General features: G+C 39.9%; 1 protein-coding gene across 1 annotated transcript in view; it reads right to left on the bottom strand.

The window, feature by feature from the left end:
* Positions 1-22,198, bottom strand: part of LOC104517066 (teneurin-2-like) — a gene marked incomplete at its 5' end in the record, with an annotated part of 37,623 nt that overhangs the window by 6,733 nt on the left and 8,692 nt on the right. The window contains one exon of the mRNA XM_010161615.1: positions 19,388-19,489. Within this exon, the coding sequence (XP_010159917.1) occupies positions 19,388-19,489 (102 nt within the window). The remainder of the gene's footprint in view (positions 1-19,387; positions 19,490-22,198) is intronic.

The raw sequence follows: 22,198 nt of genomic DNA, 5'->3' as shown, positions 1-22,198 counted from the left end.
CCCTGTGTGTATTGGCAAGAAAGCATCATTAACCCTTATCCCTCCCTCTTGTATTATTAAGGGGTAAGACATAATCTGATCAACTATTCACTTATGCAAATGAAGTGAAGCCTGTTAATAATAAAGGTAGTCAGCAGGTCTCGGATGCCAGGAATCAGATGTTGTACATATGCAGAGCAATGGAAAGAAACAAGTGTTTATTAAAAGCCAGTTGCACAGAAATGTTACACTAAGGCATATTCACACTCCTATATGCCCACCTCTCCCACGTGAACATGGCAATCTGCGAACCTAGATGCCTGCCAAAGACTGAATATGTGGTCACCAGCCAGAGAAATGGACAAAACAACAGAGGAATAACAGAAAATGAGAGTAATGAAGTGAATCTTTGAGAAAAAGTACATTTTTGTGCTCCTCTCTCTGTTGCAGTTTGATAAAGACAGAAAAGTATTTCCCTGTCTTTTCACCCTTCAAAGTAATTAGAAACTAACAGCTAGCTTTACAGTGCCAAAAATATACTCAAAAGCTACTGTTAATCATTAAAAGGTCCTAATGTCTTCTCGCTTCTATTATCGCTTTAACCTGAATGATCAAGAAGAACCTAAGTAATTGATTTCCTACAAAGAAGTGTGTAATTGTCCAGTTACACAACTTCTCTACTGTTCAGTCCTGTAACCCTTATTAATCTTAGCTCTCCCATTGATCTGCTGGAAAAACACATTTCAGGACAGATTTTTCCAAGAATTTTCTTACCTGAAATGGGAAAAAAAAACCCCAAAACCCAAACCAAAACCAAAAACCCACCCCAGAACAAAAAGTATTCAGATTCATAACCTGAGTTGTTCGCTAAAATTTAGAATGCCCACAATTCTTCCAATTAAGACTACAAGTTGATGGGCCATATGTCACACCTATAATCCTTTTTAGTCTATTTTTTTCTACGGTAGTATAATAACAAAATCAGTATGCTGGAGTCTGGGGGGGTTTGTTACTCCTCCTCTGACTTGGGGCCATATTGTCTGTTGTTTGGTAACAATAGGACTTCATTCTACTTCATTCCTGGTTCTCCCATACTATGAGACTTGTTCAATCTTTTCCTTTCTTACTCCAATAATAATACAAATCAGAATAAAATATAACTTTCTGATTCAGATGTGACATATGTTCACAAGTGCTTTACTGAGTTCAGTGGGAAAGTTTCTGCTGAAGTACTACCTGATTTGCTTTTCCCAGCTGGTTTCAGAATCAAGTGTACTGAACCAGCTGTACTGAATTACAGTACAAACACCCCTTATGTCCATACTGCACTCAGCCCATTTTACATCTTTTTGCATGCCATCATGAAACACCCTTCAATGACAGAAAACACACTGAACTAGTAGCAACCTGTATGTCATATGACTACCTTATTCCCTCTGTCTACGTGCCTTACACCGTGGAGTCTATCTCAGTTCATCAGCACGCACTGCTTTCACTGCCTAGACAGCCTAACTGCTACTTGCTACTGCAAGTCATAGGTGAACCATAAAGAAAGGGATCAAAGTAAGACCCCTTCTTCTCTTCAGGTATGAAGGCCTGGGGACACAACAATTCCTTGCTCCATAACTCTCAATTTAACTGCAATTAAAAGTCCCGATTGGGCTGACATTGATACATTTTACCAAATCACTGTAAGCATGGTAATCACTTGAATCTTGCTTTCTTTACTTGCCATGGTGTAGAGGATCTGGGGGTGAGTGATCAGAAGGCAGCTTGTCCTGAAGACCTGGTGTAATCACGAGTGGCAAGTTCCTTGGTGCCACCTTCCACACCCTGACACACTGTAGAGACACTATCCCTTTACCTGGGTCTCAACACAAAAATATCTCGCTCTCGAAGAAGGCAGCTCTCAGCTCCTGTATGTGGTGGTGAACCCTGCAGTCCCTTTGTCCAAGTCCACCAGAGAAGGAAGTGATAGATGCAAATTCTCTGCATGTTCCCCACCCGTTGCAGACTCAATGTTATCATTACTAATGGATGCTCAGTATGGATTCTCCAACTGCACTGGGACAAGCCAGCATATGGCTTGCTTTTGCCCATCAACCTCCTCACCATCCTGTGATAAAGCTACATAGAAAGAAAAGGTCCCAGGAAAGCTGTATGAATCAGTGGCAGGCGGGAATTTCTTCAGACAAACCACATTTGTTCAAGTAGTTATAAAGACAAAAAGCTAGAGTTGACTTACAAACTGGATACAAGTGAGGAATAGCATTTTTTGGTTTGTTGTTTTATGAGTCAACATGGCACTCAACACCTTAAAGGACTGCAAACCTCTCCTCTGGTGTTAAAACTCAAATAAAGGCAATAACTCTAATGGACCAGCACAGTCCTCTGCAGAGGAAGTACTGAGCAGAAATAAATCCATTATTAAAATAAATGAAAACAAAAACGTGAAAACCAACAAGCAGCTCAGATGTGACCACTCTAGACCTGGCTAGATGATACTGTGCCGGTCACCTGCTGCAAGATTGCTCCTCCCTTCGCCTTGCCCCAGAGCAATGGGCAATTGTGGTCCAGCTAAAATGTGTATCTGCTATGCAGAACATTTCTACGGGAAGGCCATTCTTAGCTCCCATTTTTGACCTGAATTGCCAGGGTTCAACTTCTGGGACACTAGAGATTGGCACAGCATAAGAAAGATTACTAGATGGTTCTGGGTCTTGGGCTGCAGAAATCCCAACATAGTTTTTTAGTGTTCCCTTACACTGTGATGCTGCTTCAGGAATTCAAGGAAAGCTGAAGGCCGTGTCACAGCTTTTAATTTCTTTCCTCGTGCTTCTACCAGGTCAGAGGTCTAGCTATGGTTCATAAATCTATTTTGTCCTTTTGAAGCTTGTATGAGTTGAACAGTAATCTGCCTTCAGTGGTCTGCCACTGCAGTATGCACTGCCAAGATGTTAGTGGCACCAGAACTGACTTTGGACAAATGAGAGAATCTGTCATTTAACCTCAGGGATGAAATGAACACAGTTGAGATTAAGACACTCGCAACCTAAAGCCACAAAGTTTAATCTACAACCCTCTGTTGGGGTTATTCTACAAAATATATATAACAGGAATATCACTTTGTGAATAAGAAAAATGACTGCGGTTCTCGGTCAGATTTTGGCATTTCCAAGACTGCCGTGTCACTAAGATTGCTGGAGAAACATGTGAGCAAGAATGCAAGTAAGCACAGGTTACAAGAAGCTGACTTGTCACTGCTGTAATAAATAGCTCTTCATTAATGTTTCTGCTATGGGTTTATAGGCCATCCTAAGTGAGGAATTGAGACAGAATCAAACTGTTCTTCCATAAAAAACAGAAGCAGGCAGTCTAAAAAGAAGTTTGCTACACTCTCTTGCTAGACCATGTTGCTGCGGGGCAAGACCCAAAACAGTCCACTCTAATTTTACATCCAGGTAGCATCAATTGATGTGCAAGCAACTTGAGTCATCCGGAGTTCTTGTTATCTAAGACTGCTTATTTTCCCTATGTGAAGTGGATGGCCTCTATTCCACAACAGAATTGACATATCGAAGTCTGTTGAAGGAGTGTGAAGGAAGGTTGGTTTACGGAAAGGAACAATCAAGTTCCATCTCACTTCTGTGGACAGACAGGTTGCATAAAGACAACCGTGTATCACACACCAGCACTGTCAAAAAGTGGACAGAGGTCTCCAGGGCTAGTTATGGCCACACTCAAGTTAAGCACAGGGGTATATCTCCTGAGTGAAGTTTGAATAAGCACAACAGGTCTTAACCCTAAATGTGGTTTTGGTGATGCGGTTCTGCCCTTTACCAGTATTTAAACAAAACCAGGCTAAGTTCTTAACATGTGTCTCAGCTGATCAAAGGATACTACAGACCTTTGAGTCCTGTAGGCTGCACACATTTAAGAACATGAATTGAGCAGGAAAGACCAGCCAAACACCCCTCTAAAAGTTCTCTCTCTAAAGAACATCTTTGGATAGGTATTTTGGAGTAACCTTAATATTCCCTGATGCATAAGGAAAGGTGACTTGCAAACAGCCTGTTACACATGGACTAGGAGGGGAGATGGTAAGGGATAATGCCCAAATGGTCTGGCATCAAAAGCCACCATTCTTTCCTGTGACACTGAACATATAGGTATCCCAGCTGCAGTCTGTGCACACAGTCCTTTCGCCCACCCTTACGGTATGCACACGTACATACTCACCAGAGGTGTTCCAGAGCATGGCAAGAAACCAGAAAAGGATATGTGAGGCTGGTTGCAGACCTTGGTTTAGTTACACGGCTGCTTGGTTGAGAGGCCTTCACCTGCTACTTGAAGTTCCAAACAGGATTTGAAGTCAGAGTTCTGGCTTGGTTCCTCTCGCTGTAGAGCAAACATTACCCTGGGGCAGAGAGAGTCCTGTACCACCAGGATCTAGGCTGTCAGTTCTCTGCTGCAGAGCTTTTTCTGTTCCTCCTCACAAAATAGACAAATTGGTATACTTCTCTATTTGAGTTTCTGGGCATAAAAATATGCAGACTTGAAAGGTTTTTGAATGTGCATTTTCAATGCTTCCCTGTCCTGGAGCAGGTCACAAGCAATGCCCTTATATTGCTCTTATTTTGCAAGCAGCTCATTTTTACATCCAAATGTAAATTTTGAAATCGGGCCTAAGAAGCTTAGCTTCCTTTGTACCATCTACAGGCTTACTCAGAGCCCAGACAAGCAGTAAGGAGTCACCTCATATCAAGTCAAAATTTTTCAATATACGTTACACAAAATTTCGTGGCGAGATCCTCACGGCAGGTTGGTGAGGGGAGTCACTGCTCTGGGTGGACAAAACTGCATCGAGCCTGGAGTGGTACTGTTGGAGTCAGGACGAGAATGGTCATACCCATAATGGTTGTAAAGCCCTAATCTTGCATATAATCAAGATTCTTCTTAACACAACTTGTTGTGCATAAATGATAAGCCTGGCTGCCTATTCACAACATCTGCAGTATGGAAAATTAGGACTGGGTGTTGAAGTGGTAGTGTAAAGCTGCATTAACAGAGCACTAGGACACCATCTGAAGTGTCCTTACATCCTAAGTAAGTGTTCCATCAACTGATTTTAACAAGTTTATCTGAAAAGTTAAAACTCATGGAAATACATTCCCTGACTGAACGCATTATAACACAAATTTTTGGAATAAAAACCACGAAAAGCTACTATACACAAAGACATATCTACTGTAGGAAGACCTAACACAAGTTATCTCTAGAACCAAAAGAATTTACTGGAGAAGCGTCAGAAGTACCCTACCTCTGCTATCTGCTGTATGCCACCATCAGAGATTAAATCCTGGGCAAAATGGAATTTTGGTCTGAGCCATTACAGCTTTACTTCCATAATGTAACCTCTACACAAACAAACACATTCCGAAAAAAACCCATTCTGAAGATACATTATTTATATTCCAATGTAAGGTATGTTCAGCCCTTGTTGCATTGCACAGAAGACCTAAAAGGAACAAAGATTATTTTTATCTCTAGATGTTCCTGTTCAGGAGGAACAAGTGAGTTTCAGTCATGAAACTTTAGCTAAAGAACACAGATTAAAAGAAATGTGCCTGACAGCGCACACACTCACAAACCTGCAGAAGGATCACCTGTTCCGTACATGTGGTCTCACACTTGTAGATCCAATTGGTGTACTGTAACCAGTATGAGCCAACAGTGGAGGAGCTGCTCTAATATAAGCATGCATAGTGCTTGTTGAAGCTGACACAGAGTTTGCTTGGGGTCAGACAAAAACTTGGTTCTACTTCCAAACATACGGACACATTTTGAGTCTTCTCATCAAGAAGAATTTCCAGATTTTTTCAGTCTGGTTTTGCCCAAACAATTCTTCCCTCTACTCATTAGGGCAAGTGAGGCTAGTGTCCCTAAGCCTGAAGGCAGTCTTTATGTATCACAAAACAGAGTAAGTGTTTTTCAAGTCTCTAATACAACCATTTTAACATTCTGTGATCTTCTCCACCAAACCGTCTGAACCTAGAGATTGGGCAGCTTTGATATGCCTGTCCAAAGGGTTGAACCAATTCCTAGTTATAGAAAAATAAAATACACACTGACATAACAGAAATCAAGTTGTTCTTTGCTTCACTGACCACCAGGAATAGTACTGAGAAGAGGTGTAGGTCAAAGTTTTTACCAGTGAACCTCTGGGGGCAGTTCCTCTAGGGAATCATTCATTCAGACTCTGTAACAGCTCACACTTGGACTTCGGTTTAGCAGAGATTAAGCTGCTACTGCTGAGAGATTATGTAAAATTTTGCCAGTATATCATGAATATGGATTACTGTTTATGACAGTCTAATCTGAAACCAAGAAATGCATTCCAGGTCAGCTGGAGTAGGAATACAGGAAAGATCCAAAACCAGCACTATCTACAACCACTTGGTTCCACATGCCTAAAAATAGTAATAGTGTACTGGTATTTTTCTCTTTGTGGCCTTTATCTTGGTGATGCATACGTAGCATTTGGTCTACAAATGCTAATTTCACTTCAATGGACAAAGTAGATTAAGATGTAGGCAGGTAAAGGCTTATTTTACTGATGCTAGAGCTAAGTCCTACTACAACTGTATACCAAAGCCCTGAATAGTTTTGTATTCACTCCAAAAGCTACAACCATGTTTTTGCCTAGACCCAGCCTCCCAAGGCAAAGTTATACCTATTTAGATATAAACAACCTTAATTTCTAAAAGGCTTAAAATTCACAAAACCACTATAGCCATAAGAGTTGCAAACATCTGCAATTTAGAAAACCAGCCCAGCTGTTTAAGAAGTTAATTTCTGACAACCTGATTCAAAATGGAATTCAATTCTAGATTATACATTATTATTTTAAACAATACTGTACTGAAATATAACAAAGTATCACTTCCCTTGTTACACCGTGTTTGCCTGTAAGATATTTCTAAAAATTAGGAGACATGAAATATATAAGTATTCTTAATTGTAGTTTTAAAATACAACTGTTTTTTCAATGCCTTCCTTCACATTATATGTTTTAATCAGTTACATGCACATTTCACCACTTGCCTGCATGCCTTTTATTTTTAACTGGGGTTCGTGTACGGATATTAAAATCCGAAATAACTTCTAAGACCACTCCATGGTTTATGCTGTTTCACTTTTACTAGTTTATGCTATTTTTATTCTACTTTCCTGGTGAGAAGCTGCCCCACCCCTACCAAACTTAGCCCCAAGACCACCATTCTGGAATGGAAGACTGAATGAATCCAGGCCCATTTTCTCTCATCTGTTCTTTAGGTCCCACAAACACAATATTTGCAAGGTCAAGAAGAATGGTGGTTGACTAGACTGCCTGCTTTGCAGAGACCTCTAACTTCATCAGGCTGAAAAGTTCTGAAGAACAGTCACAATTAGGAAGATCTAGAACATCTTTTAGGTTGCTCTAAGACCTTGCGCTCTTCAAAGCAGAAGTCATCTTCTAGAAATTCACTCAGATGCAGAAGAATAAACAACTATGAATAACTGTTACTGACATTATATGCTTTATTAGTTATGTCATGAAACTGCTTACTTTGGCTACAGAACACACAAATAATTCAAATGAGTTACTAGTAGAGTTACTGTATGCTTGCAGGCATCACGTCAGTATTAAGGGGAAATGTCCAGCCCTTCATAGTAGTCATGCCCTGCAATCCTTACTTCAGCTGCCCAAAGTCAAGCCTTACTGAGCTCCCTTGTCTAGCTCTGTCAAACTACACAGTAGTAAGCGAGAAAGAGATTCACAGAAGAATTTCCAGAAGGACAAAAAACCCATCAGGTGTGTCAAATCTCTGACATTCAGAAACCATTTGGGGAAAGCAGCACACGCTGACTTAAGCACTAAAGTATGGATGCTTTAATTAATCCGGGGTGAATATAATTGCTTTAGTTAAGTGGAAAGTGGGTTAAAAATGATGCAGAGCATGCTGGGGTGTGTTAAAAACATGACATATGAGTTGGATGAATCGATAAATTAAAAGCGCACAGATGTTTTAATTAAACCCAGGAAAGTTAACGAAGATCACTAGAGACTTTTAAGCCTATGATTAATTCAATTCATTTAAAATACCTGTAGAGATATGGGAATGCCTCCATTTTGGGAGTTATAGAACTTCTCAATCGATAAGTACTTAAGCTGTTCTACAAGAAAAAAATGGCAGCATTTTTACAGAAGTGACTGAACAGCATTAATTGCAGAATGAATATTTACATTCTTGTGAACACTCAGCAAACTTTTGCTTTGGCCAAAATTTATCAGAAAGGTCACAGTTTTTCTCACTGCCTTCAGCATGACCTTATCTGTCAAAAAGACAACACTTGCTGTTCCCTTCTCTACCATTCTACAAAGTATCTATTTCCATTAGATAACTGCTTTGCTTACGGCTATTACAAAAAATCTATGTAAGAAATATGAAAGTGTCTTCCCACACGATCTAGCAGCAATTTCCAGAACTACAACAAGTTTTTATAATAATCTCTTTAAGGTTGGTCACTTGGTACAAGAAAATATTGCTTCATGAATACACCTTTATAATAGTTTTAATAACAATAACAATGCGGTCCGTAAGAATACGGGAAATAAAAAATAAGCAAGTGTCAGATACATGGGAACTAATTTAGCTGTGGATTGAAAGGGCTGAAGCTCCATGACTGCTAGCCTGAAGATGAGCTTAGACAATCTGAAAGGTAGCCAGTAACAAAGAGCCAAGTCTTGGTTCTCTAAAGATACTGGAGTCCTGAGGGGGGAGAGAAAAAGGCCACTGCATTGTCTTACTGGCAAAGCCCAGTTGAACAGAAGAAGATTTAAGTGGCATAAAGCAAACTACAAATTGGAGACAGAGACAAAGGAAGACACTTGAGTTCAGATAGACCTTGAAATATCAGCTAGTTATGCCAAGGTTCAAATGTCCTGAGGACTTCCTCCCTCAGTACATTCTGCATTCACCGCCTTGTCAGACTGTTTGTCCCCCCTCCACTCCTGCAGAAGCTCTGCACCTATCACTACCTATGTTAAAGGAAAGACCGTAGGTAGTTCTCCAAGAAGTTGCAAGATGATTTGCAAAACGATAGATTGATTCGCAGCCAATCCAGCTGGGGCCCTCCGTATCTTCTACATCGTTAGAGAGCAGCACAGTTCAACTCCTTTTTCACACGCATCAGCGCATTCAAGGAAACGGAAGTAACACTACACTGCCTCTGTTTTACCACAGCAGAATGTGACTGAGCAGTTTGCCACATATTTTGTGCCTGTGAAAATAAAGGGGGAGGAGAATTCTTTTCAACTCTCTGTATGATACTAGGAATTGGAGAAAAATGCAGATGATGGATACAAATTTCCTGAAAACCTTGCCTTGCAATCCAAAATCCTTTTTTCAGTGGGAACTGGTAATACAGAATCAGAGCCTTGAAATTCCTGCGTTAGATATAACCAATTAAGTTGATACAACTACAAGAACAGGCACAGAAATAAATTTTACTTTCTACCAACAGATGGAAATAAACAGATGTTGAAATCAACTACTGTCATATACAAGCATGTAGATCTTCATTTGTATGTCCTGACAACTTCATCACTAGCAAAACCAAGCAGGATGGGAAAACTAAACTATTTCAGAGGTTTCAGTAGCTATCTCAATAGAAAGAGCCCGTCAGGAATCAAAGAGATGATGCTTCAAGCTCACAAAAAGCAGCAGTAAGGACAAACACCAAATACCAGAACTGTCCTTCCAAACCTAAGTATTGCGATTCCTAACAGAGAAGCACTAACAGCATGAAGTCATTTATGCATCTAGAAAAAGAAATTAAGAAATGAGACATTTCTTCTAATATTTTTGGTAAGATTTTACACCACTCCCAGTGAATGGTGTAAAAATTACTACTTCTCTGGCAATGGTTTAGCTCTGGGTAAATAGCAGTGCAGCAGATGTAGGACTGCATCCACAGGCTGTAGAATTCAGGGTATTTAAAACCCAGACTGCTTTGGTTTCATTCTACTTAGTAATATTTGCCTTCTTAAATTTACTAGAAAGGATTTAAATCATAACATGATTAATTGCACAGTTCCACACTGGCTGCAGATATTTAAACATTTTCTACATTTGAATTAGATTCTTTTTGTTTGTTTGAGAAAGTGAAGGAGAATGACAGCTAACTGAATTTAATCTCACCCAAATAGGGTGTAAATGCAGGAAAAAATCTAAATTACAGGTTCAAATCTATATATAATGTAGATATGAAAAAGGTAATGCATGCTGAAATCTGAGTCAGGGCTGTTTCTGTTATTCAGGGATGGCAAATGTCTAAGGATCTCTTAGCAGCTGTATTTCTCTAACGTGAGTCACAATACTACTTAATCATACTTGCTTCAAAGACATTTACCATCATCGCAAGGACTGCAAGAAGATCCTGACACAACTGCAAAGACAAACTCTTAGAACTTAATGAAATAAACAAATACCAGTACAAGTCCTTGGAGACACTGCAATCTAAAAATCAAATGTAAATTGAAACACAATTAAATAAGCTACCCGATTAAACACAAAAACAAATTACAAAGCATACATCACAGTGAGCACAATTCAGCTCAGCAGAGCACAGTTAGAGCACAGAGCCACCAACAGAAGTATTATAAGGCTGGAAGAAAGATTTTTTGCCTGCCAGAAACTTAAGCTTCACAATGGTTTGAATCCTGCATCTATTTGTATGCATGTCCACCTCCTTGCTGCCCTGGGAAACTTTTGAACTATCCTATTTACTGGAATCTCATTGAAACAGAAAATATTTGTGCAAATAGAGGTGCTGTTGCTGCACACGCATAAGACGGGAAGAAAGATAGTGAAGTAACTGAGAATAGAGCAGGCTTCAAAAGCAGCTGAGAGAGATTAAATGAATGTATCCTCCTTCTAATAAGTATGAAAATATTACTATAATATTGTTGAAGAAAAATCCATTAATAAGTTTTTTACTGTGCTTCCATATGCTTTCCATCTTGGACATAAGCAAAGCAAACCTCCTCATCTTAGTAGGCCAACAAAACTTGGTTCCAGTTTGTAGGCCACAACTGCAGCACTGTCTGGGGCTCTGTCTTTGGTCTCTGAATTCCTACAGTTGGGTAATGAGTGATCAGATCAAGGTGCGCTACGGTTCACAGAAACCAGAGACTCATAATTACTTACATGCCCACTTTTTTTTAACACATCATGCTTTGTCCAGCAGCAGCATTAGCGACTTTTCTCCTGTTATTTCCTTCCTCCTTCATTACTCAATTCTTAGCAGTCCCCATTTTTTTCTAAATCCTTTTATCTTTGTCTTCGAAATTTTCTCCTATAGAAATAAATCTACCTTCTTAGCTGCACTGCTCTCCTGCAAGCTTTTTGGGAAAAGGAGTCATACATAATTCCAACTTCATACACTGCAACATGAATTGAGAAATGTGAAAGGGCAATGCAATACACAGGCACAAATTTGGCTGTGTGTTTACTAGTGATTTAATATAAAAAAGAAATGCTAATTAAGTCACTAAACTAAATGGAAGTATTGGCTATAATTAAAAACATTAAATAAATCTATTAAGAAAAATTTTTGCTGCCCTGTGAAGGCACAATTACAACAAACAGAAGGAAGGATGTGCTTCTGAACAACAGGAGCATTCCAGCTTGAAATTATTCAGGACAAGCTCTTCTGCAGATAAATTCTTTATAAGCCCGAATTCAATGCTGGAATCAGCAGAAGCCATAAAACTTTTAAGGACAATGAGTTAATATTTTGCTTGTTGGAATCCATATTTTTAAAGCCTGTTTTCTCAAATATTCACAATGCTAAAAGTAGCTCCTGGGTCTTATTTCAACTTCATAAATATTCCCCTACAAAGAATGTGAAGCACCGATTTCTAGCTCGGCGCAGGCTAGGGAGTGATCTCAGCGCTCCTATTTCACCAACCTGTTACTAATAGCACGTGCCATGCAAACGTCTGCTAATCCTCACAGTTCATCTACAACGTACTACAGGGACAGGGACATGTTTTTAGAGAGCAGTGGAATGTGAGGATGCTAAATGACTTGTGCTGTAACAGAAATTTAACAAGGTATCTGTTGTGGCATTCAGGAGGCCAGACTCTCCAGTCCCCTGTTTTTCCCTCTAATCTCAGCTGAGTTCATGAGGATTGATGAGGAAAGCTGCAGACTAGAAACGATGGTCCCTGCATTCTATTCCTTGTTGCAGTACTGACTGTGTGCCCTGAGCCCCTTTCGGAGCCATGGCCACTAACAATCAGAAAAAATTCAGCCTGTGACCCCTTCAGTTCTTGGCTCCTGTTTAAATTGCCAATTAGAAAGAGTTAAAGTGGTGGATTTCGTGTTGGCTCTACTTGTCTACCTGACACCGGATCAAAGGTACTATCTCATTTCATGCAGGCAAACTAGCAGCTGATAGACGGCAACGACTGTCAATCATTGTCAAAATAGGTTACATGTTCATTTATTTATTCTGTAATTATTTCAGGCACAGTTAATGGCAGCAAACCCTTTCAAGAGAGAAAACCCGGGGCAGACAGGCAGGCAATGCCCTGTATGCAGAACTCACGGGAGGGCAAGTAAGGACACGATCAGTTTGCCAGAAATGAAAAACGTCTGATAATAAAATATGAGCCTGGGAAAATGAGAAGAAAATTTATAACAAAGGCATTTTAAGGTACTGAGTCAGAGAAGTGGGAACTGCTGGAGAGGAACATTGCCAAAGACAGCCTTGTCTGTTCAAGTATCAAAACGATGCTTCCACCCACTGCGAGAGAAGATTTGAGTGACACGCCAGGGCTGCGCTGCTGCTGCAGCACATACGTAAGTTGGCACACACATACTCATAAACACACAAACCCCAGAAACAAACCCACCCAGAAAGACATACTAAGACAGAAGCTGAGCATGCTGAATTTTGTCAGCTGCAAGAGAGGATGTGATGTATGTGTGGGTGATGCACATAAGTCATGAATGCACTATTTCCAAAGAAAAGCACACTTTCTTTTTTTTTTCTTAAATGAGTACGTTTTAAGTGATGAGACACACTATGATTATGAACATATAAAATGTTTGCCAATAAAGTTGTTATTTCTCTAATTTCTCTTTTCTCTCTAACCCATTAGTACTCATCCCTCCCCTGCATTCTTGCTCTATCACAGTGGACGATACCATCGTTCTTCCTGTCATTCAGGTTCATAATCTGGATATTATTTTTGACTCATCAGTTTCCTCCCCTCACATTCAGGCTTTGACAGTGTCTTACAGATTTGTTCTGCATTGCATCTCTGTCAGAATTCCTGCCCTAGCTTTCAGCAAATAAAACCAACATTAAATCAACACCTTTTTCTCCAGCGTTGATAAATTCAGTCTTCTTCAGTCACGTCTGTGTGCAAGAATGCTGCAAAACTCATGTTGTTAATCTGTTGATCTCACCTTCAGCTATGTGGCTGTTCCTTCCCATTTCAGGTCCTTATCACATGAACTTCATGCTCCAACTCCATTTAAAGACCTGTTTCACCCCAGACTACTCACTGCTGGAATTCTGACTTCAACCTCTCTGTGATTTACAATGCTTCCAAAAGTGAAATTTAAAGAGCTTTCTGAGCACTTTCCTACACTCTGTCTCCTTTGGAGGCCCCATTTGCCCTCCATTATCCACATGATGTTATCTATCTGCCCCATTTTCCCTCTTTAAAACTGTCTCTTACCACAGTGTTCCCCCAAAACTGACAACAGTCACATTGCTAGTGTGTTTATAAGACTGCCTACCATATTTTTTTCCTTCTATCTCCACATCTGTCAATTGGTTCCCATTCATCCCTTTCAGCCTGTATTGACATGGTAAATTCCTGGAGTTAGGCATTGTTTTTATGTACTTGTTTTGCTTGTAAATAACTAATCACATTATATTAGCTTTAACAAGTACTATTGCTCATGACAATCTCTTTAAAATGCCATAAAAATGGCATTTTTCCCATACTACTGTTCCTCAACTGCTCTTTTATCTGCCAAATCAATCTGCTTGGGGTACCACCATGTTTAATCCAACCTATTTCACTTGTTTGATCTATAATCTGTTACGGCACAGATTTGCAGTGAGTCACTCCAATACTACAAGAACACATCCACCAGTCTGACTGTGCCATGGAAAACCCGAAGTGCTGCCTCACCATGTGCTCCTTCTCTTCAGCCAGGCTATGAACATGTGCAGGACAGGCAAGGGAGAGGCTATTCATTACCACCTCTCACCTTTCCCTTCCAAGTCCAGTGAACTTGTGTCTGTTTGCACTCTTCCCACTTCCTAAATTTTCTACCCAAGTAATTAAGGCAAATATCGTTTTCCTTACTCACACAGAGAGGAAATATTAACTCCTATATCCTAACAGCATATGCCAGGCAGTATTATTTCATGTGGGCCATGTGCTCAACAACAATGAACTGAATACAGAATTATTCAGCAAGATGCACTCCAAAATTCATGTTTCCCCCCCTGCAATCACTCCCAGAACCTCTTATGCCACTGGGGGCATTGTGGACACAGCACTAAGAGAGCAGTTTCAAGCAAAGTATTAAATGGATGAAAAGACATTACAGAAGCAATAAGCCTCTGAATAACCTCTGAGCAAGAAGAGTCTCAAACAACTAAAATTTGAACAACAACTGAAAAAAAGCAAGAGTTGCTACTTCTAGCAATTATACCTTACTTACCTAAAAATTGACGTCTTTTTACATTCTTATACAGAGATTAACAGTACACACATAACAGAAAATGGCAGTGGTAGGAACTCTTATTGTGGTGTGGGCAATCATCAGAAACAGCAAATCCATTAGAATAATTTTAAAAAGAGATAGACTACACTTTACAGCTTAGAAACTATTGCAAACTAAATAGATGTTGCAAAAGAAATAAAAAGAAATTTGAAAAAACCTACCCTTCTTTTTATACTTATTAAAGTGGCGCCGTCCTTTGCCAGTAAGCCAAAAACAAACAGAATGAAAATAAAATAATGAAAAACCCACACAAGGAGAACAGGAAAAGAAACTGCGAATAACATAATTCTGAATCATTAGAGTTCTTAAAAATCAGATTAAAAAGTCAGCTGATTAAACAAGGTACAAATTTCTGGTTAAAAAAATTCCAAAAGCCTTCAATCCATTTAGATTCAAATAGCAAACATGTTTTTTATTACATTGCATAATCAACTAAAAGTATCTCTAAATGGCAACCTCATGGCAGCTGACATGAGCTACTTGACTCGATTTTTTTCCTTCCTTTACATATCGGACACCATCTCTTAGCAGGCTACGCTCATCATGTCAACGCAGGAATCCCATGGGGCAGAACGCTGTCTCACCATTTCAGATTAGCTAAATATGCTTATGATGCAAATCCCAGTATTATAAACTGCAAAATTAAAGGAGACTGAGCACATTTGCAAAACAGAATATGACAGTGTCTTTGGAAGTATTTTTGTCACAGGAGTGGAAAAGTTGCATGCCCTTCAAATATATGATTCGATGAAACGAAAATATAGCCAACTCTGAGTCACCTCTAGGAACCCAACTCACTGTAACACTGAACTCTACAAATGGTGAAAAGCAGGACACGATGAAGGATGCCTGCTTGCAGATTTACCACAGACCTTGGCAGCTGAAAGACCAAACTCTTATCAGACAGTAACAGTGGGAACACTAAAAAAGAAGGACATTTTGTATACTTGGCTGGTTATGTCATAGTGGTTACAGAAAAACAGAGATGAATATAAAAATGTGACAACACACCAAAATAACACAATCATAGCTGCATGTCTGATTCTTTAATCGATCCTTGGCCACAAAATTGTTTCCTATCAATAACTCCTACAGATAATTGTGGACAGGTTACTCACAGTGCAGTTCAATTTACAGCAAATCTTCCACTGGCTTTTTAACTACACACATTTTCTTTATCAGGATACATCTCCACCCACTGAATTAACTTTTGATTATCAGACTTTCTTTTTCTTTATATGCCATATTTTATCCACATGACATTAATATTTACCACTACGTTTTTTGTATGTCAGATGGAATTCTTAGTTACATTAAACTCCAAATTGTTTCAAAGGAAATCTTGCCTAGGCAAGGAGGCAGTAAATCTGTTGATACTGGCTACCTGAGAAACTTCTTTCCACAGATAAGAGTGAGAAATAGTACTCCCACCTGGAGTGCTGCGTCCAGCTGTGGAGCGCTCAACATAAGAAGGATATCGACTGGCTGGAACGAGTCCAGAGGAGGCCACGAAGATGCTCAGAGGGCTGGAGCACCTCTGCCATGGGAACAGCCTGAGAAAGTTGAGCGTGCTCACCCTGGAGAAGAGAAGGCTCCAGGGAGACCTTATAACAGCCTTCCAGTGCTTGAAGGGGCTACAAGGAAGCTGGGGGGGACTTTTTACAAGGGCCTGTAGTGACAGGACAAGGGGTAATGGGTTTAAATTGAAAGTGGGGAGGTTTAGATTGGATATCAGGAAGAAGTTCTTCCCGGAGAGGGTGGGGAGGCAATGGGACAGGTTGCCCAGAGAAGCTGTGGATGCCCCATCCCTGGAAGTGTTCAAGGCCAGGCTGGATGAGGCTTGGAGCAACCTGGGCTAGTGCAAGGTGTCCCTGCCCATGGCAGGGGGGTTGGAACTGGATGGACTTTAAGGGCCCTTCCAACCCAAAGATTCTGTGATTCTATGAAATCACCACCATTATTTGGCAGAATGTTTGAGAGGGTGAAATTTCCCACACTTCAATCGGTATGCATTTCAGCCTGTGGGTTGGGCCAAAATTTCATCTCTTTCTAGTAATTTTCCTGGAGCTAATGGATCTGAAATTAAACCTGTGCTGCCTCTCATACATTTCCTTCATTTTTACCTTTTAGAACTACACGGATGAAGTAAAGTAACAGAGGGAGTATGGGCGCGCTGTCTGCAAACAGTTTGCAGATGCCTCCTCTCAAGATTCATTGCTTCTGATGCCCTCAAGATCAGGTCTGTAACAAAGGATTCACTGGTATACAGGACCATGCTTCCGATCTACCGAACTTGGGTTTCACCCTACGTGAAACTCTTAGGCTGCTGTGTCCTTGCATGAATCAAGTTCTAAAAGCCATCACAGGAGCTTGTTCACATTTTCTCCACATTCCTCTATTTGAGTGTGGCCCCAAATTGTATTACAGTGGAGAACTGAGACATTGAAAGATGTGTTGCTAGGGAAATCATAATTAAAAAAAATCAGATGGAAAGAAGATCATTACCCTTCCATACTTATTGTTAAATATAAATTTAACATTATGGTAAACGTATATTAAACGTGTGCCCACACATATAATATTCTGGAAAGATTTCATTCTCTATCTCATTTTACTGTGTTTTACCATGCATACAATCCCAATTTTGATTTCTGTCTTCCGAAAATGCTGATTATAATCAGCATTCAAGCAAGCAGAAAAATTTGTGGACATGAGAAGAGGGAGGACAGTGCCTGTGAAACGGGTGAGGCATTCAGCCCCTACACCCTGACTCAGAGACTGGGCATGTCTCATCGTATAAAGATGTGCAGCTCTGTGCTTGCACAGAAACACGAGAACCCTGTCAACACACCCATTTTGTCATTTTATGTAGTTTTCCAAGCTTCTTTGTTCTTTAGAAATACCACGATGTCTGACAAGAAAACAGTAAAGGAGTTGAAAGAAGCTTCCAAGAAACCATTTCTGCTTTTGAGGGGCAAGAGACAACACAGAAAAGGACAAAGCAGGAAGCAGAGGGAATGCACGGAGAGGTAGGAGAAGCCTCACAGAGTTTGACAAGCACCCTATAAAAAAGCTATTATCTGACAGAGCCTGAATGAAGTATTTCCTAGCATTAACATAGAAGACAGTGTTACACAGAGGTTCAGTAAACAACTCAAAATGCAGATGAGGTGATTTAATGGCCATGTGGGTGAAGAGTGGCAGTGCAGCACAGTGACTGCATGCATGCTTTCACAGGTTAACACACAGAAATGCGTATAGCTGTCAGCGGGTATTTATAGCAGACATTATCACACCATTTACTCTGTAATACAGAGATAGCTCTTCTATATATTGCCAAGTGTCTTAATTTCTCAGGCAATCAAAAACATGCACACTGTATTTGAAGCATTCTTTAAAACGAGTACTGAATGAGCACGGAAATAACATCATTAGCTTTCCAAGGTCCTCAGGGTCTGGCGGTTTTTTTGTACTGAGGCACCTCCAAGAGCCTAATCTAGAGACACAAAATGGAAATGCCTCTCTCCAATAGGGCTATAACAGCTATTCAAGGAGCATTTCGTAGACACGCATGGGTAGGCCGGATGTCCCCGTGCTACGCCAGTGAAAGAGGTGGGGCACAACAAACTGCCCCCAGGACTGGACCAGGTGTCTAAGAAGAAATGAGAACATTTCTAAGGTCCTTCAAACACTGCAAAACACTTTGAACACCAGGCTTTCCCCCTCTGAACATGGACAACCCTATCCCTGTGGAACAAACAATGGCAGGCACGTGGTACTGACACAGTGTGCCTCAATCTCACACAAACGAAGGAGAAAGCAAACTGTCAAATGCTGGGGCTATGCTCAGGAACAGCAGGGAATACAACCAAGTCACTGATTTAGACCACATATGTGCTACTAGCTGTACAAACGAAAGAGGCCCTCCTTTATGATTTTTTTCCCTATGAGAGCTATCATAGACTCTTAGAAAAAACTTAGTAAACACGTCTAAATCCATAGTTGTCTTTTAGATAGTCCTTGATAATCATGCCTCTTCCAGTTTTACTTGTTAAAATTTACAACTGACACTTCAAGAAAAGGTTTATTTTATGACTTTATCAACTCGTCCTTATTTTCCTAAGAAAGCGAACTTCCTTTGGTCAGAGACCAATTGTATAAGCAAGAAAGATGCTATGGCCTACAAGTAAGGCTCAGCCAAGCTAGCATGTACATTATGTGCTATCGATGATGATAATCAGTCTTCTGTTGCAGACCAATTAATGATTATCAGAAAGAATTAATGATAATACATCCACTTTCAGAGAACATAAATTTTTTTCTTCCATTTCTGCCGACTACCTTGGACACAAAAATTTGCAGTTATGCAAGCTCATCAGCAAGGTAGCAATACTTCCACTGATCACAGTTAACTAAGAGATCTGAGGAAAAAAGTGCATATTGATCTATTGGAATCTAGCCTGGAGCCATGCTAACTAGCAGGCACTGTAGATCCATACATCACGAACACACACTGTGGCTATTTGTAAACATAGGGAAAATGATACCTTTAGCACAATCTGCTCCGTGAAATCCTGGGAAACAGTGGCAGACACCGGATACACACTCGCCATTCCCATGACAATTCCGTGGGCAGTCTTGCACTGAGTCTGAAATATAAGCAGCACAGGCACACTCGTTGGTTCCTATTTAAGCGACAAATTCTTTGCTTATTTTTTCTTCAGTTTATTTTGTCTTCAGTACTAGAAGAACAATTCCTAATAGTATTAACTTCACAAAGTTCAGGTGAAGCAGAAAGGTACCAAGTTTTATGGCACACTGAGTAAGTGCAGAGATTCTAAAGTCACAAATGAAGTCTCTGAGCACCATCAGAATGACAAGTCTTCGAACCGGCAGACAGTACTGCCTCTTAAGACCTCTAAAGCTATGTGTGAATTCATATTCTGTAGCAAACATAATGCTCATCAGGAAAATCATCAATGTCCCTTTTGCAATGAGACTTTGATCCTGCACAACCACTTTTCCATGTGAAACTGATTATCCCAAGGATGGTATCTTCTTTTCCTTCTACAGAAGGCTTCTACAAAGCCTCATGAATTAAGCTGCCAGAAATATCTGCTGAACATGACAAAGAGGAGCTGTTTAGCTCCGAAAAAAATTCTTCATCCAGAAAAATTCAATTAAAAAAGTGCAAGTAGATACACAAGAGGATGAAGAAGAGGTCTGTAAAAACAGAGGATGAAGTTTAACACTAGAGGTTGTGACTGACTGAAGTGTTCATGACTTCAATAATCTGAGAAGAGTAAGCACACCAGCCTGACAATAAAAATCCAGTTGTATCAAAATACTATTTTTCCACAATTTCTGCTATTATTTGGGCAACATATACATTACTCTGCATAAAAACAAGCTAGAAATAAAATTCCAATTTTGAAATTAATTGTTAAAATCACTGTCATTTGAAAGCTGTTGGATTTCAGCGGAACATATCTCCAACACTGAATTATTGGAATAAAAATCTAATTGGAATGTTGTTACACTTCACTATTACTCCATGCTGTTGTGGGACTTCTGGTCCCAAACTAAATGGCTCTGTCAGTCCCAAACACTGAACAAATAGCAGCTGTACAACACAGAAAATTAATTTTGGATTTGGAACTAGTAGAACCATGCAGAGTGGTTTTCTGTCAAATTAAATTGAAAAGAAGAAAAAAATTCAGGCACAACTTCAAACCTAATTTCACAGTTGCAGGACACTAAATAAAAAAAACCCTAAAGAACCTTTTCAAAGAGATGTCATTAGCTCGGCCTCTTGAAACGATTCATGTAAACAATGAAAAGAAAAATTGAAATGTAATGCTCAAAGATATCAATTTGTCTCATGAAAAAGCTTGTCTATAGATTTATTCATTATTTTGCTTCATGGCACACAAAAGCATTTGCTATGTATTCAAAATCATGATAAATTTAGTATTGTCTGGGAGTTAAGATCACTCCTGCTACTCTTTCTCCTCTTCCACATCAGAGAAACTTTCAGCTATCTCAGATCCTTTGATTATGAAACATCTGACATTAGGTGTGTGTAGAAGAACCTCTGAACTGGATAAAACACTATACTTTTCTCTACATTTCAGTCCAATTACTATGATTGCACTATCCAGTAGTCTACCTGACTATTAGACCTTTGACGCTCTTGAAGGCTGTAGCCTAGACCAGGCAACTCTTTTAAAGACAGCTTATCATACTGGAAGGTCGTCCAAGCACAATAGAGGCACAAGAAGACACAAGCACAAATGTTCTAGTTGTCTTTGGAGAAGCAGAAAAAGTCTTCTATGGGCAAATATGCAAATTTATGTATCAACATGCATAGCACCTTGTAACGCTTACAAAACCACACAGAGCTATGGAAGAAAAATAATTTTTTCGTCTTCACTGAGGTTAACAGAAACAATTCTATTCATACTTAATGACACAGTACTGGCTATCCTCCTACACCCTTTGGGACTTCAGTCAACAAACTGAATTTTATACTAATGTACTAGGAAAAAATTAAGCTTCATATCATTAATCAGGCAGGACTGGAAAAGACCTCCAACTATTTTTCACCAAAGCTTAAAAGCTCACTGGGACTTTCTGCAGTTTCTTTCTCCCTAAACTAACAGGAATTACAGATTTATACAATATGGTGCCATTTAACACTTCACCAGCCAGGACGAAATAGCACATGGATTATCAGAGTTTTTTATAGCACTGTGACAAGATATGCAGCAAAGTTCATCGAGCCTTTCAAAGTTCCACAAATCTTCTGAGAAAGCTTGGAGAATTTAGATTCTGTTTGATTTTCAAATGAATGGAACCCTATTCTTTTAACAAAACTTCAAGCTTCTCAGATCATAGGCTAGATGTTCTTCTGCTCTTCATTCCACCATGTTGAGGAGATGACCCACTACCAGGAGAGTGTTAAGCTATAAACCAGCATATGACTAATTAACCGACTCAATTAATCTCTGAGGTGACTGCAAACAGTAGCCTCATTCTCAGGTGTCTGTTTCTCGTGCTGTCGTTCTACTAAGATTAAACAGCTCTCCTGTTGGATACTATTCCACCTGGGTGTAAAGAACTTCTCAGGAGAAGCAAATAAGGATAAAAATGACAGAGACAAGGGAGAGGAATATTAACTGGGAAATGCTTCAACTCAGACTGAATTTATCTGAGGGCTGGAGCACCTCTCCTAGGAAGAAATGCTGAGAGAATTGGGCTTGTTCAGCCTGGAGAAGAGAAGGCTCCAGGGAGACCTTATAGCACCTTCCAGTGCCTGAAGGGGCTACAAGGAAGCTGGGGGGGGCTTTTTATAAGGG

This window comes from Eurypyga helias, unplaced genomic scaffold (assembly GCF_000690775.1).
Source record: "Eurypyga helias isolate BGI_N326 unplaced genomic scaffold, ASM69077v1 scaffold35880, whole genome shotgun sequence".
NCBI classification, from domain to species: Eukaryota; Metazoa; Chordata; class Aves; order Eurypygiformes; family Eurypygidae; genus Eurypyga; species Eurypyga helias.
Note: the sequence above shows the minus strand (reverse complement) of the source record. Positions and strands in the feature narration are given on the sequence as shown.